General features: G+C 42.1%; 1 protein-coding gene across 4 annotated transcripts in view; it reads left to right on the top strand.

Moving 5' to 3' along the window:
- The window catches only part of LOC125898716 (MAM domain-containing glycosylphosphatidylinositol anchor protein 1), a 233,837-nt gene that overhangs the window by 69,714 nt on the left and 147,069 nt on the right, over nt 1-17,054 (top strand). For all 4 annotated transcript variants that reach the window (XM_049592615.1, XM_049592609.1, XM_049592626.1 and 1 more), the window contains exon 4: nt 16,640-16,814. In XM_049592615.1, coding sequence (XP_049448572.1) covers nt 16,640-16,814 — 175 coding nt within the window. The remainder of the gene's footprint in view (nt 1-16,639; nt 16,815-17,054) is intronic.

Genomic DNA, 17,054 nt, shown 5'->3' with positions numbered 1-17,054 from the left:
GCTGAAAGCAAGGCTGATCGGGTGGCAGCACGAGGCTGCACAGGCACTCAGCGGGAACACGACCTAGACACAAACAAGGTCACTGTCCGACCCCTAACTGGATGGAGGGACGGAAAAAAGAGGAAGAAGAGAGTAGGAGAAGAAGATCAAGATGAGTAGAGAAAGGTTAAAGAGGTGGGTGGGGAGGGTGGGAGGGCAGGCAGGTGGGAAGCAGAGGTTGAAGTTGCAACTGAAGTATTTTTCATCTCTCGAGTTTTCTCTGTGAAAAATCAAACATGGCAGAAAAATGAAGAAGGAACAGTAGGGAAGATAAATACAGTAAGAGGGTATGATAAAGGAGATGAGACAGGGACATACAGTATTTTTGTGGAGTAAAACTAGAGGAATGAGCAGCATCTGTAGGCACAAAGAAATCATATTTTAGAAAGAGAAAGCAGGAGGGGAGACAGGAAACCTTTGATTCTCTTCGATGATACAACTGCTTTTAAAACCTTAAGAAGTAAAAATGCTTCAAAATAAAACCACAAGATAATACACCCACAACCATATGCTTGAGTGTATGCAATGTGTGTGTGTTTGAGAGTATGAATGTGTGTTTCCAGAAGACACAAAACAACTGAAAGACGTAAACAGAGAAAGCGCGAGGAAAGATAAATAAAAAGAGATTGATGAATACCGGGGATGTGCAAAGGACAGACGGGGTCAAGACATGAGGATGAGCTGGCTGATGATGAGCAAATTCAGATGAAAAATAAAATGCATGAAAATAAATATATGGCATTTACCTAGAAGGGCTTTCCAGTAATTTAGGCTTTTAATAGAAGAGGAGATAGAGCATCTGCAGTATGTGCCTCCTGCATGTTGTGTACTCAGCGTGCTGCACACAAAGGCATTGTTTGGCGTTCATTCAGTGTTCCGAAAGGTCATTCTGTTGTTAATATGTAGGCACAGGCACAGCTATATCAGAACATCCGTTAAGAGACTCTCACACAACTCGTGCAGTATAGTCTAGGTCTCATTTATTCAATCGTACGCTCAGCACTTCCCGCACACATGCATTTTCACTGAAACCTTCCTACCTTACGAGGCAGACCTCAGTACTAAGATTTTTCTTGTAACAAATATGCACGTGTTTTGGAAGTACTAAATGAAACTTGGATTACACTGCATGAGTTGTGTGAGAGTTTGCAAACTGATGTTCTGGTATAAGTTTGCTGTTGTTAAATGTGGTCACCAATCAATCGAACAATATGCCCGCCACTTTGCGTGAAGGCATGAGAAAAAAAACAAACCGCTAATGACTGATTGACATACAGATGGTCATTCTGTGAAGTGAAGTATTCCTTTAAGGCCTTCACACTAAAAGACATGAAAATGTGAAGTATTTGCTTGTAATTATTTTGGACCAAAACCTTTCATACCAGCAGCAATTTGCAGCAGTTGCAACATTTGTTTGATTAAAGATTTGTATAGATTCCCAGACTTTCCCCTTTTGTGGACTTCCATTAGAAGTCTTGAGTTCAGCATTTCAGCTGTCACCGTCTTGATTCTTTGGAGCCAGAAGTAACCATTTGGGTGAGAGGCTGGCGCTGTGAGGAAGTGAAGGGTGGATCTGACTGAGAAGCCAAGGACACTACCGGCAGATAGCCAGTCGCTCAAAGTGGCCTGCCCGTAATTATGTGTCACTTTAAACCCTATTAAAATGTAAATGAGTGAGTTCTATAAAATTTCACTTAAGTTAAGTAGCAGGCTATAAACATGTTGATTCCTGCTGTAAATTTTAACATGGGTGTCTGTGGGGATGAACTGATTTCTGGAGCCAGCCTCAAGTGGCCGTTCAAAGAACTGCAGTTTTTGGCACGTCTGTGTTAGCTTAATTTCTTAGTCCCAAAGGGTTGACACTTGATAGATTTGCATGAGCTTATTCTTCAGAAGAAAGAAAAGATGACAGTTTGAGGTCCTTCTGTGGATGCTAGCACATCTGAGGAGGCATTTTGTTGAGTTTCCTTTCAGTAACGTGCTTTAAGTGAATGCGAGTTCCTTCAGTTATACATTGTTATTGTTAACGATAACAAGGGAAGGAGTAGATCTGATATGTGCTGTTTCTGTCAAGGGTAAAAGGAGTAATAAAGGCTGCTATCTTTGTTTGGATCATATACTGTATGGTTTAAAGTCGTGGAGTGTCCATGTTGTTGTCCTTCCACACAAGTGATCGGTTGATGCCTTTATTTGTGGTGCAGAAGCTAACCCGGCTGTGTAAAGGCCTTTAAAGTAAGAAGTAGAAGTGCTGCTGTGCCTCCGACGTTACGAAGTGTCTGCATAAATTCAGTAGGTTAATCAACCTTTTCTCACTGCGGTCACTTATCCAACACTTGATGAGGTCAACTTTAAAAATGTAGCTTTTGTGCTGTGTCTGCATATCACTTTACTTCACCCTTTAGTTGGAAGAGAAACACAGCAGGACCAAACTACTTCAGATGAGTCTGTGACAGTGTGCGAACGAGTCTTTGCATCTCTGTCCTTGACTACTTGAGACGGTGAGGGAGGACAAAGGCAAAATCAAATTCGATCTTGAAGCAAAAACAAAAACACTTAATATCGCTGGTGATGAGTCTGGGGGTACAAGTCTGTGCTGGACTCCTCTATGCCTCGTCTGTATGTCGTCTCTGAAGTGTCTGCTGCCGTGGCAACGCACTGTACTTTTCAGACAAACCCCTCTCTGAGGTTAAAAATAATAAAGAAGGTGTCTAAATGTCTGTGTTCACAAAGTAAAATAAAATGGTGGAAAAAATTAGACTCTATATTGAATAGTGGCTAGACAGAGGCAAACAGACAGGTATATTGATAGACAGTAGGTGATTTTAAGATAGTTTGTATTAATATATAACATGGCTACCCTAACACTTGAAATGCAAAATGTTTCTCAAGTACTAATGTCTGAAATATGATGAGTTTAGTAGAGTGTTTTGATCAGGTGTGATATTGTGTTCATTAGATCAGTGGTCGTGTATCAATGCAGCTGACTCTCTGACTCTTGTATTGGTTTCCCCGAAACATACTGGGCAATCTTTACACCCCTCCCTCCTTCGATTTCTTATTTCTCAGAATCATCAAGCCACTCAGCAATGACATCATCTGTTCTACACACACAGATTCACGCACACAAAAAAAGTGAAGGCTCATATTACTTCATCTCCTGCCATGCTTGTGCTAATTAGCCATCGCTCATTACAACAAACACATCCAACATGGGTGGAGCGTGTTAGGTAGCGGCTGACACTGCTGCTGATGCTGTCAATACACCAGGCCGGTCGGAGAGAGCTGCCTACCTCTGCTGATTTTGTACACTGTAGTTTGTTCTCACTCAAGCAGTCTGATGGTCAAGGAGATGCTGAGGGAACTCTTTAAATGTCTCAAAAATAAATAGATAGATAAAATAAAAAGTGAATTATTTCAGTTTTGTTTCAACATGAAAGAAGGCAAGAGACTAGATCATCAAGAACAAGCAATGGACAACATCTGCTGAGCTTCAGTGTCTTATCAGCTACCATCCACACAGTGTATATCATCATCAACATGACTTCATCGACACAGACGAGAAAGGTCTAGTGTGTAGAGTTTAGTTGCGTATAGGGGTGAGGTTGCAGATTACATGTAGGAGAATGACGGTTGCTGACACGAGAAGACGATAACAGGAATGACCATATCAGTACGGGTCCATGTCATTGGTCCGACATCCCATTAGTCCGACGTCCCGTTCTTCCGATATGTGATTATACTAGGCTATACTGTATTTGTGTACCATAGAGGATCAGCAACGCAACAAAAGTAGGCTACTGGTCGAGATACAAGTGTCATAGAGAGGAGAGAATGAAACACCATAACCTCCTGTTATTAACTCTGGGGTCGGTGTTGTGTGGGGAGCTTTCCGTGGTGCTGAACGGCTTCCGGCAGGCGTATCTCTGCCTTGATGGGGCGCCGCGACTGGCTCTGGGTCAGCTGGGAAAGGCTTGAGGCGAAGCAGGCTCACGGCTTATGTGTTTGTCACTTTCTTTTTCATTTTAACCCACACCATGATCTTTTCCTGACCCTAACCAAGTGGTTTTTGTGCCTAAACCTAACCAGACCTTAACCACAGGGCATCGTGATAATTTTGGAAAAACGGGACTTCAGAACAATGGGTTTAATATGGTCGGAACAATGGGATGTCGGACCAATGGAGTGTCGGACCAATGGGCAGTTCCCATCAGTACGTGTATTGATGAGGTAGGCACAGACGTTCCCAGTCACCTTTCTGTCGGCTCTGCTAAATTTGTGCTAAATTTTTGTGGCTGGCTTTGGACGGTAGTGGCGTGCCACTGCAAGTCACTCATCAGGATGTGTAAATCAACTCATCAGTCTCAAAGTCTCCTTCTAGTGACTTCTAGCTAGCTAGCCAGGTCAAGGTTTTCAAATGAGAATGTCGAATAGAAGATGGGCACCAGCTGAACTAGTATCCTGCTAGCCTGGATGACTTCCGTGCCGCATCAGTTTCCAATGAGAAATTAGGAGCTGTTATATCATTTGATGCACTGAAATTTTCCTGAACCCTGGACAGCACCATTCAGCTAGGAGGCCCTTTTTCTTTATGCCGACTGACAGAGCCAAGGACTCTGGCAAGTCAAGAGAAGGCGTGTGCTCTGCGGTGAATACAGGCTGGTGTGACAGTGGGAATGTGAGGTCCTGTCCGCTCCTGTTCTGGATCACCGCTATACGCCATTCAGAGGCACCTGCAGAGTGGCGCTGCCCGTGTTCAGAAGGAGGGACCATGTGGCTGTCTTGTTGTTGTCAGGATGTGTGGATGGTTAAATCATTCCACAACCAGGAACCATGGATTACCAGAACCATGTGGAAACTGCCAAAAATGTAAGAAGAGGCAAAAAAGGTCTAAATTACAGTGAACAAGATAAGGAGCTGATGGTAGCACATTTCAGTAGAGCTGTACCTTGTATAATTGAGCCTGGTCTCACTCTGAAGTCATCGAAATCTGGCGCTTGGGCAGTGACTTGCGTCGTCAGAGACCAATGAAAAAAGGCATCCTTTTAGGTCGGCATGATACGCGGCTGGTTGCTGTTATAGTTTATCGGTGCCCTGCAGCATCAAGGGGGGGCTCGGCAGGACAAGAATGCCTTAAATTTCCTCTGAAAACAGAAGTGTATTTTGAAAGAAGACAATGCATGTAACAGGCAGAACTTGACACGGCATCCTAGAAAGCACCCAGGGTACCTTGCATGTCGTATGTGAACGTGAAAAGTCCATGACCAAACAACAAGGTGGGAGTGAGAAAGTGTTTTATAATTCCATGTGACAAAAAAATGATTGATTGATTGATTGATTGATTGATTGATTGATTGATTGATTGATCCAGTGTTCGGGTTTGTCTTTCTGGGCTACTGTAGAAAAGCATGGCAATCTCTATAGATGAGGCCCTGCTCTGTATGTAGATTTAAACTCATTCTCAGGAAAAGAAAACACAACGGTTTTTAGTTTCTCGTGATAATAAAATCATGAAAACATAATTATGGATATTATATTCATTTCTGCCAATACCTGTCACTAAATCCTACACACTGGACCTTTAAATATATTGTACATACACTTTTAAAGATAATTGTATTATCGTAAATGCTGATGACTCCTCTGCTCCCTGGAAATCCATCTCAGCCTTGGTCTCATATTACACAGGCAGAAAGAGCGATAAAGGCATTCGTATTGTATGACAAGGTTAGAGTGAGGGATGGTGTATTCAATATCAATGAGTCAGTTTTATTGAACTTTTTGCCGTGTGATCTCTGCACCGAGGGGTGGAAGGTGTTTCACTCTGATATGTGTATAAAAAAAAAAAAAAACAGCCCGATGGCAACTGTTGCTGAGTTTTTTTCCAGACGCAGGTGGATACACTGAAAGACTTGTGTAAGAGCTTACTGATGTGAAATCAATTATGTTCATATTGACAATAATCCAGTTATGCTACTTGCTTAAAGTAGTCCTGTCAATTACCCAGGCTATTGATTACACATTTAAACAGGCAACGGTGAAAAAAATGGAGATTACATCATGAAAATAACATTGAACTGACATTATGAATTCATTCATCTCATCTTTTCACCTCATTTTTCCTCTCAATTGGCTCCGTTAAATGTCTGCTCTGCACTCCCTCCTCTTTTTTCATTTCTTTTAGTCCATTTTTCCCTATTTTCTCGTGTTTCTTGGTCCACTCTGTATTTTGTCTGGCTTTTTTTCACTTATTGATCGTACTTTTATTTCTCCCAAATCTGTCTCTGTCCGTTAACCCTTTCTGGCGTTCCTCTTCTCACTTCCCCGCTTTGTCCTCTCGTCTTTTGTCCTCTCCCTCTAATCTTATCTCTGCCTTTTTTTCTCGACTTTAACAGCTCTTTCTCTCCTCTCCTCTTCTCTGTGACACCCCTCACTGATAGTTTCTTCTCTCCTGCCGCTTTTATTCTCCCACATTTTTAAATTAATTTTGAAATGAAAGAGAAAAAAGAAAGAAAACTCTGTGCCATTATTTCTTCTACTCACCTGTTCCCACACATTTCTCCGTCTTCACTGTCTTCCCCTGAGCTTCCCACATAATGCCGTGAATCAGCAAAGCAACGTCCATTCAGGCGGTGATGCTTGAAATGATATTTATTGCTCACTCTAGTCTCTTACTCTTCTAACCATCCATTTATTCTTCCTCTCCTCTCAGTTGCTTCACTCCCTACCCCATCTCTCCTCTCAGTGACAGATAATTAAAATAGATATTTCCATGTGCAAGTTTATTTATTCTTTTACTGTATGTCATCCACACCTTGTGACTTTAAGTCATTCTATTTCACCATTGTTTGTAAAGCAAAGCTGGAGCAATTACGTCCCAGTGTCTGTTCAACAGTTCAAGCTGCCATTATCAACCTGCACTGCTCTTCTTTTTGTCGCTGTCATTTTGTCATTTCTGCCTGTTTTTTTCTCTTCCTCTCCCACACTTTCCCTCAGACATTGCATCCTGTGAGCTTACGCATGTGTTTGTGTATGTCTGAGCGCCTCTGTGTGTGTGTGTGTGGGTCTGCATCCGTGCCAAGTAGTATTCCCCGATAACAGGATTACCATCTTAAGCCTATTCACGGTAAGTGAGCCAGTTGGATGGATAAAGCACTGTATCGTCGACTCTGCTGGCGTTACATCAAGAAAAGAGTTAGAAAAATTGTAGACGGCAGGCCTAGCAAGCTCTCGGTGAGTTACTGAGAGAGAATATAAAGGATTCAAGCTCTGTAACACCCCAGGAAGCAGCAGTGGTTTAGAGGAGGGAAGCCTTGCAAGCTAAGCATTGCTTACAGTGATGTCAAACAAGGAAGGATTTAACTTTTCACAGCAGTATTTACACAGTGGCTGATGGTAATTGAATATGAACACTGCCAGTTGGGTCCTCAAAACAGGGAGACATAGTGGTAACATTTGAAGGGTAAAGGTACATGAATTATCATGAATGCATGCATGCATGGAAAAGCATGAACTCATTCATGTAGTATTTCACATACTATCAGGAATGCACATTAATTACCAATATATTAAGTAATGCAGCAGCTAGGTATGTCAATCATGATTATTTTTGTTGTCAGTGTATAAGGGTGTTTAATGAGGTACTTTTGACATACATGCTTTAGACCTGCAAGGAGCAAACAAACAGAGGCAGATGCAGACTGGGTTATATGTAGAATTTACGTAGATGAATACTGTTCATCAGCCCGGATCTGATCCAGTAGAAACATCTTACGGTTAACAGTTTTCCTGCCCACATGCAGTGAAACTGAGTAAGAGACACCGCTGAATCGGGAGTGAATGTCTGTTGAATATCCAACTTAAAACTAACTTCACCGCAGCGTGACAGCTGGCTTGTCGGTCTTATCTGCCCATACACTCAGAGTCCTCTTTTAGCGTTGCAACGTTATCAGTTGTACATTTGTTGTGGCATGAGAGCATGTTAAAAGTGCCAACTGTTTGAGGGTACTGTCACATATGAGCAGACAAGTGACCATCACCCGCCAAAGTGATTTACATGCTGAATGTGGGCGATGCTGAATGTGACTCACACAGAAATCTAACTTGTCAGCTAACAAATAATAGCTAGCCAGCGAATAAATACCGCAAAATATGATGTTACTGGTACAGTTCTGATTTTCTTACATTCCATGCCTGTCTCCTGGCTCACTGCAAGCCAGGTAGCATCTCTCATCTGGGGCAGTTTGTATTTTTCGTCGCCAATTTCATACCATATTGCCTGGTTAGATATGGCGACAATAGGTGTTTCCTCCATCTTGGCTCACTCAGAAAATTACAGCCAATGACAGACAAGCAGGGTGAACCATACGTACTTCTTTGCTAGTGGTTGAGGAGGTGACTTTGCCAGTCAGAGTTCACCAAAATTTAACTCCATGTGATGCTAAGATCCAAATTGACTTTGTCACTGCTCACTTTGAATGTCAGCGAACAGGTCGTGAATATTTGCCAACATTAAATTCTCATGTGTGACCATGCCTTGGGTGTTATGGTCAGTGTGTGAGATTTTACAGCTGTAGGCTACCGACCTGCTGCAGGTTATTTGCACTGGTGCATGTAGAGCTGTGCATCTCAAATTTTGCATCCACTACTGTGCATATGCATTTTGTATAAGCCCTGTGAAGTAATGCTGAGTCAATCATAATGCTAACACTTGGAATTCAAGTGACTGGTCAGTTTTCTGGCCTGTCTGTCCCTTTAAATGCTGATTTTCTGATGAAGAAGACATGTCATTAATATCACAATGATTCCAATGCTTAGTAAATACTTAATGCATTTCGAATTCATGTTAATTCATGTACCCAGTGTTACCAATGTATCATGTTATGCAGCCAGGTGGATTATTTATTAATTGCTGAGACAGAAATGTAAATATGGCAGTGTGAAGCATTTGACAGGTAATTTGTCCGGTTCGTGAGCTGCATCCTAAAAATTCTGAGGGCAATTTATCTGCATTATTTTTTTCATTATTATTATTTGTGACAGCTGTGCTGGATGTCGCTGACACATTAACATAAAAATCAAGATGTAAACAACCATCCCAACCTCTTTTTTCCACGCAAAATGCTAATTCAGTATTAAGGTCTCTCATGTATTGTTGTGTAGTGTTGACAGTCTCCAGTTAAGACAGCGGGGCAAAAGGGTCTGACGGCCACTGGACCATGTCTGCTAGATCTTGTTGGGATGTGTCACTCTGAGGAGCAGAGTGAGAGGCTCAGAGACAGATCAGAAGAGGGAGGGAATGTGTGTGTGTGTCTGTGTGTGTTTGAAGGGGTGAAGGCGAGATGTATAAAAGATGTTAAAGAAGAACATCTACCTAACACATCTGACCTTACACACATATACACACACACACACACACAGGTAGAGAACAGAGTGAGAGGACAGAGAGAGGTGTTTAGACAGGCAGCTGCAGGCCAGCGACCTGTCGGTATGGTTGACACACATTAGCCTTCTTCCCCCTCACCACTGAAAGAAGTGCACACCTTTCACTCTTTCTCTTCTCTTCGCTACCTTCACTGTCTCTGGTCCATATTCATCATGCATAATTAGCTGTCCTTCTCTCTTTCTCTACAAGTCAACACAGATTTACTGATTCGAAGCTGAAATCTGTTGCTGGTTTATTAGATACACACTGCAAAATCCTGTGCAATCCAAGAAAGCTCTACAATAAATCCCACCTTTAAGGAGCTCATAATGTTGCTTTTTGTTGACAGTGTGTCACAGAGCTGTTGATTCAGCTCCCATCATGTAGGTGGCCGAGCATTGAAAGGTGTATCTAATATTTTGTCCGCTGTCTCAACAAAAACCGACCATTATAAGCTTTATAAAGTTAGGTTTTATTGCAGGCCTGTTGTGTATTGGATTGCAGTGGATTCAGCAAGCTGTATGTGCCTAATAAACTGGCACCTGGGTGTATTGTTAAAATATCCATCTGTATTATGGAGTGCAGCAGATTTACTGTGGCTGGAGATGCTGTGAGCTACTGCTAAGAAAATGTTGACTTGCTTGTCAGGTCGCAACATGGCTGACAGTGCCAATAAAGTCTGTTCATCTGATTCTTATAAACAGCAGGTGTTCACGATACATTCCACAGCAACTCATCAAAAACATCTCTGCTGCAGTGTGCACGCTGCTGGAGAGGACTGATCCTTAACGCGCTTTAAGCCTTAAATGGAAAGAGCCGTGTTTCACCCAACAATATTGACTCCACTTTCTGGGTTTGAACAGTGCGACTTCAAAGACATGGCAACCGAATAACAGCTGGTGAAATTTCAAAATGTATTTCAAAACAAATGCAATACCAGGCGATAGGGGGTACTAAACTCTAGACTTTTTGTGTCAAACAGCACAACGACTCAGACATCTTTACTTGGTGTATTCTGTTTCAGTGTAAACATAAAAGAGTTATAGATTCAAGGACAAGTTATTACTGTTAATGGATTTCGCGATGCAGAAACAGCAATGCGTTGCTTGGAAAGGGAGTTATTGTGAATGTTGATCACACAACATCTAACCACTAATGGAATGTTTACTAGCCCCACTTGGCTCTGGTCGGTATTTTTAGTGCACTCCTCAATAACCGCAGTATGAATAGGGCCTAATAGCACTATCTGCCCACCCTCCCATAAAACCACAAACACAAAGTGGTCCCCAACTTCCTCCTCGCAGTACACTGACAAGTCTGTTCTCTGCACTGTTTCTGTTCTCCTGCTGAAACATCTGTGTCCTAGACAGCACACAGCTCCCCCAGCTGAATACAGAAACAGCGAACAAAACCTGCTGCATTTCATGTCGAGCTGGATCCCAGGGGATCCCAAACCTTCCCTTCACATTACACTTCTAACCAAATGTAAGAGCTATTATTACAAAAGGCTCTGACTCAACAAATGCATCTTTATTTCCCAGCATGTGTGTGGGGGAGAAAGTCTGAAGGAATGTGTGTGTGGTGTTTTTTTTATGTGTGTAAATGGATGTGCATTTAGACACAAGATCTGATGGCAAGTCAGTGTTTGGCTTTTCTTGTACTTTGTAAAGAAATAAAGGCAGGGGAGAGAAAAAGCGCCCAGACAGGGATAAGATGAGGGAGAGAAAAAGGACCGGCAGAGATATCCAGACCAATCCGTCGGGACCTGAGTGGAAAAAATAGAGCAGCGTCACACGTCTATTGAAGGAAGAGAGAAGAAAGAGGTGTGGAGGGAGAGCGAACGAGGTCAGAGTAAGAGAGCGCAGGTGATGGTTTTAAGCTGCTGGTGTCACAGGCAGATATAGGCTCCTCTGCCGCCTGCCTGTCATCTGCATCGCACACAATGTCCCCTTTATTCGCAATATCACCTCTCTCTATTTTGCTTCATCTGCCTCCCCGGTGTAGCTGCTCTGAGCGTGATGCACTATTTCTCTCCCCATCACACAGCTGCCAGCGATACTGTATATATCATTCCTTCTTATTCTTGCTCTAACTCTAACGCTCTAAAAAAAAAACTATATCTCACTTACACATGCAGTCTTCTTTTTTTTCCCACACACCCTATCCTCACCTACTATATTCCACAGCGACTCATGCTGTTTTTCTTTCCTCACACTTTGTCGCTGTGTTTCCTTACATACTTTACTTATGGCCTTTACCCCAGGATCTCCTTATATAACAATACTCTCAGCAGTATTATTGTAAGCTCATATGCTACTTCCTCTTTCTGTAATCTTTTGAGTGCAGCTCATCATCCCTCATCATCATCATGCTCAACCCTGTTTTTACACACACAGTTTCATTATATATACACAAAAGAAGGACACATCAATAAGCATGCCGTAACGGCTTTTAACTTGAATATATCATGATTTCACTTCCCCCACTTCAAAGCCCTTCATTACAGGCCCTAGTGCACACTAGTTACTAGTTATGAAGGACACACACACATAGCATTAGATGTATATATATATTTTAACAACAATGTGTCTTGGTCAGGTTGTTCTCATAAACTGTTTCTTTTCCGACAAAAAGAAATGCTGCCAAATTGTACGTATTCCACATAATCATCAGCCAGTACTTTGTGCATAACCCATGTATTTTAAAGACTGTGATCACGTGACCAGTGCGCTGATGGGAGTAAACAAGGAAGCGGCCCCAAGCAGTCAGTTAGGAGGCAGGTCAACGCATTCTCACTCCGACCTCTTCACATATTGATATTTAGTCATGGACTTTCCATGTCCATATATGACACTTTTGTTTTCACAGGAAATTTAATAAACGCACCATGTCAGTACAACACTGCGAATTGACATTTTAGGCAACAACACCACATGGTTGGGTTTAGGCAATAAAAGCACGTAGGTATGTTTAGGAAAAACGACCAGGGTTTGGCTTTAGAGTCTTACAGGACACAAACATTGCTCTCTCGGGTGAAAATCGGTGTTTGTTGGACCCATCTGCCACCACTCCAGCCAGCCCCAGTCAGACTTTCGCCACCTTAACTTTCATCCTTGTCCCACCGTGTTTTTGCCTGATGCGGCCGGGCATTGTTAAACTAAACCACTGGCTGAGTATCATGTAGATGTTAAAGGACACCTTTTTTTGTTGGTTTCTGATTCCGCAAGTCACTGCCCAAGCATCAGATTTCGATGACTTTGGAGTGAAACCAGGCTCGGCAGGTTGGGGAGGTGAATGGATCACAAAACACCAGACTCTCCCCGAGGACTTTCCCCTCAGAGCCGGGTATTCGGAATCCTATGAACTTTGAGTCATTTTAGAGTATGTCCTCACCATGTTTCTTCTCCTAAACCTAAACACAGTAACTTTAATCGCCTGAACCTAACCTTTGTAACTTTACCTTGAGGATGTAACGTCATCTGTGGGATGCTAATATGTAGGATACGGACTGCTGTGTGTGCATTGTTGTAGGACAATATACAAATGTTTTTTTGAGGATATGTTTCTCAGCTTGTCAGTCTTCACAGATTTTGCGCCTGAGCTACCAGCTGTATATTATGTCACCTCTATTATATCAGACTTGTCACTGGACAACATAGACATCCATATTCCCCAGCAATCATATTGCATATCTGTATATGATAAAAAAAACAAGTAAATATGACTTTTTGTTGAATCATTTTTTACAGTTAATTTGAAGTTGTTTTTTTTAAATTAATGAACAATAAATGTATACTTTTTCATAGAATACTACTCACAATTTTACACCACAAAATGAGAAAAAAAGAAAGAAAACCATAGTTTGTCTTTTTGAGGGCACATCTAAAATCACACAGTTTTAAATTTAAACCAAGGTCTTTGGACACAGGTTCAATTCCGAGGTGGCAAACAAAGTTACTCTCAAAAGCCCATTTTCTGCCAAACACGTTGTTAGGGGGGTCCGCTTTCTCCACAAGCCCCCCCACCCCGCGGGCCCAACCCTGCCAAAGCCTCTATCACATAATCTTGCCATTAAAATTCTTCTGAACTTGAACCTAATCTTAATGTTTTCTGAACTCTAATCCTATGAATAACTCTAAAACGCTCCCTCTCCAAAGCGAGAGCAAACAAAATGTCCGTAATTTGTAAGATTCTCACTCATCTTTTAATCCTTGACTAGAAAGGATAAAAGCAGGAAAACACAGATGCACACTTCATGCTCACTTTCACTCTCTCCTTTTCTGTCTCTCACAAAGGTCCACACACTCTCATACACACAGACACACAGACACACACACACAGACACACACACACACACACACACACACACACACACACACACGCATGCAAACTGGAGTCACTAAACCATGGAGAGACAGGGTTCGGTTCATTGCTCACCTTGGCTGGTTTGATCAATGGCAGTCTGCCTCCTCCAAATCCTTCCCACAAACAGAGCTGAATAAACAGGCAGGGAGCGTTTACACAGACCCTGATAATCTGCTAATCCATATAACCTGCTTTCTAACCAACACACACACTCACACGCACTCAGAGGCGCACAGGAGTGAATATGTACGCTGATACCATGTACATATCCAGGAACACAAGCAGACAACTGTGCATAAAAACAGGAAACACACACTTCTGTGCACAAACATTTGCATGCACGCACACACACACACACACACACACACACACACATAGACGCACCCCGTATCAGTGGCTTTTGCCCATTATCCTCTCTGACCTCCTCAACAGGACATGGTTGATAGTCTCGTCGAGGTTGATAACAGACAGAAGGGTTAATAGGGATTAATGGACTGTACACACACACACACACACACACACACACAGACACACACACACACTGAGAGAATAACATTCCAGTGCTGATGAGTTTACAGGCTTTCATGTATCTCCAAAGCGTATGTGTGTGTTTGTGCATTTGATTAATAGAGTGAAAGTATCATGTAGCTGTCGGCCGTGCAGCATTCCCACGGCTTGATGGGATAATTGAGGCGTGAAAAAGCCATATAGAGTTTGTCAAAACTCTTAATGGTCTGAGTTTAGCATCATGGACACCATGAGTACAGCGCTTAGTGTCATTAACTTCTACTCTATGGAGCAGACAGAGATTTTATCACCGAGAAAGAACGTCATAACTGCATTTCTAATTTTGAACGGACTTATTCCAGTTATTCAGATTTAATGACCTGCCGAGTGAGATGAAGACTTTTCCTGTCTGTCTCACTCATGCACTTTCTTCTTTTATATGTGGTGACCGAATATTCTTTATATAGACATACCTTTTAACTGCCTTTCAGACTGACACTATGCTATGAGCATTAGGACGATGTAATTTGTCCATCACAGCTGCAAAAATAGAACTTTTTTGTGATTTGACGATGCTATGGTTCAGGTGTCATTAGGTTCAGGCTCTGAAATGATGTGGTCAGTGTTAGGGAAAGAGCATAGTTTGGCTTAACATAACTACTTGGTTTAAGTTAGGGAATTATTTTGGGCTAAAACTTCAACCATGTTAAGAATAGAGGACCTTTGGTGAAGAATCATGGTCATGGTTAAAGAAATGCTTCACCCATAAAATGACCATTTGTTATTCAGTTAGTCATGCTGTGATACCTTGTATTCATGAGGAAAACTCGGTCTTCTTGCATGCCTCCATGGAAAACAGTAACCATATTGATTTATTAATTGACTGGGGACCATGTTTAACAACTACAAAACTGCATCAAAGCATCCGTTTACAAATGATTACACAACTTGTGCAGTATAATCCAAGTCTCATTTATCTAGTCTTATGTTCAGTACTTCCCAAACACATGCATTTTGCTAAAACCTTACTATTTAAAACTGAACTGAAAGTCAAATGTAATTACGCTCTCTTCAAAATCAGACTCCAACACCAAGGTTTTTTAGTGAAAGTGCGTGTGTTAGGAAGTCACACGAGTTGTGTGAGGGTTTGTAAACAGATGCTTTGATGTAGTTTTGCTGTTACTAAATGCAGTCCTCAATCAATCAATAAATAACTATGCTTGAGGTATGTGAGAAAAACAAAGTTTTCTTTAGGAATTACAACAGGACATGACTAATTGATTTACAAATTATCATTTTGTGTGTGAAGTGTTTTATAAAGTAAACCAACATTGACTGCGGGTAGGAAATTGGAAATGAACAGATGATCACCATGTCAAAATGTAGCTCCACATCACAGTCACACAAAAATCTCAATGGACGAGAATCACAGGTCGTAAAGCCACCGGCTGAATGTAAACATTCAATATGTTGTTTTTGGCCATCTGTTAAAATGACTGATGTTGGCCTGTTATCTTGGACAGATAGTTGGGTTGAACTGTACTCCAGGGCGGCTGTGCCTCATGAGGTAGAGTGGGTCATCCACTAATCAGATCAGCGGTTCGATCCCTGGCTCTTCCAGTTCCCATTTCAGAGTATCCTTGGGCAAGATACTGAACCCCAAATTGCTCCTGATGGCTGTTCCATTGGTGTGCAAGTGCGTGTGAATGGTTACTGAGGAACAGGTGGCACCATGTATGGTAGCATCGGCCACCAGTGTGTGAGTGAATGGTTGAATGTGACTCATAGTGTAAAAGCACTTTGAGCGGTCTGAAAATAGAAAAGGGCTATACAACTGTAAGTCCATTTATCATTTACCATCCAAGGTGTTTCAGTACACTGTAACATCACTGTCGAATGTGGTTAAAGGTGCAAAAGAGAAATAGACTCTGAAGTTCAGTAACACATTGCTTTTCGTATTCAATCAAGGATATAAACTGACCATCAAAGAAATATGTGTCACTCATTTTCTTTGTTAGGAAATAACAACAGAATGTAACTTTTAATTTTCAATTTTATTGGTGTGATTATCGGTTGTTAGACATAAATATTTGTTTTGATACAGAGCAGTTTGGCAGCATTTGTTTACTGTGTATCTTCTAAGTTTTTTGGGAAATCAAATGTCAAAGCCTGCCTTGCTTGTCTTTCTCGCCATTGCCAACTTTCTTACACTACACTTTGACTGATTCTGTCCTTGCTACACCTTGCTTCCACCGACAGCATCTTCGTCAATTTAACGCTTTCTCCCCTTCCCCCTGCTCTCTCCAGGTACGGTGGACGAAGACGGCAGGCAGTGCATCAGACAAGTTCCAGGAGACATCCATCTACAACGAGACGCTCCGCATCGAGGGCATCCAGAGGGTGCAGGGGGGTCGCTACTACTGCAAGGCCGACAACGGGGTGGGGGTGGCTGCCATCAAGTCCATCCGTGTAGATGTGCAGTGTAAGTGGGCAGGGAGAAAGAGGAAAAAAAAAAAACAACCTCCTTCCACTTCTGGACCACAGCTGACTATCACTACAGCTATTCCCACTGTTAGAGAAGACCGAGATTGGGAGAGATGGAAAGATTGGTAGAGGAAAGATGAAAGACAGATTGGACAGATGATGAGATTTCAGGTGGGAATGGCTTCCAGGAGTATCTGATGACTTATGGTGGAAGGGATGAAAAGCATGGTCGGAGGAT

The sequence above is a fragment of the Epinephelus fuscoguttatus genome, linkage group LG2 (assembly GCF_011397635.1).
Source record: "Epinephelus fuscoguttatus linkage group LG2, E.fuscoguttatus.final_Chr_v1".
NCBI lineage: Eukaryota > Metazoa > Chordata > Actinopteri > Perciformes > Serranidae > Epinephelus > Epinephelus fuscoguttatus.
The sequence above is the reverse complement of the archived record's forward strand: the minus strand, read 5'-3'. Positions and strand labels throughout refer to the sequence as shown.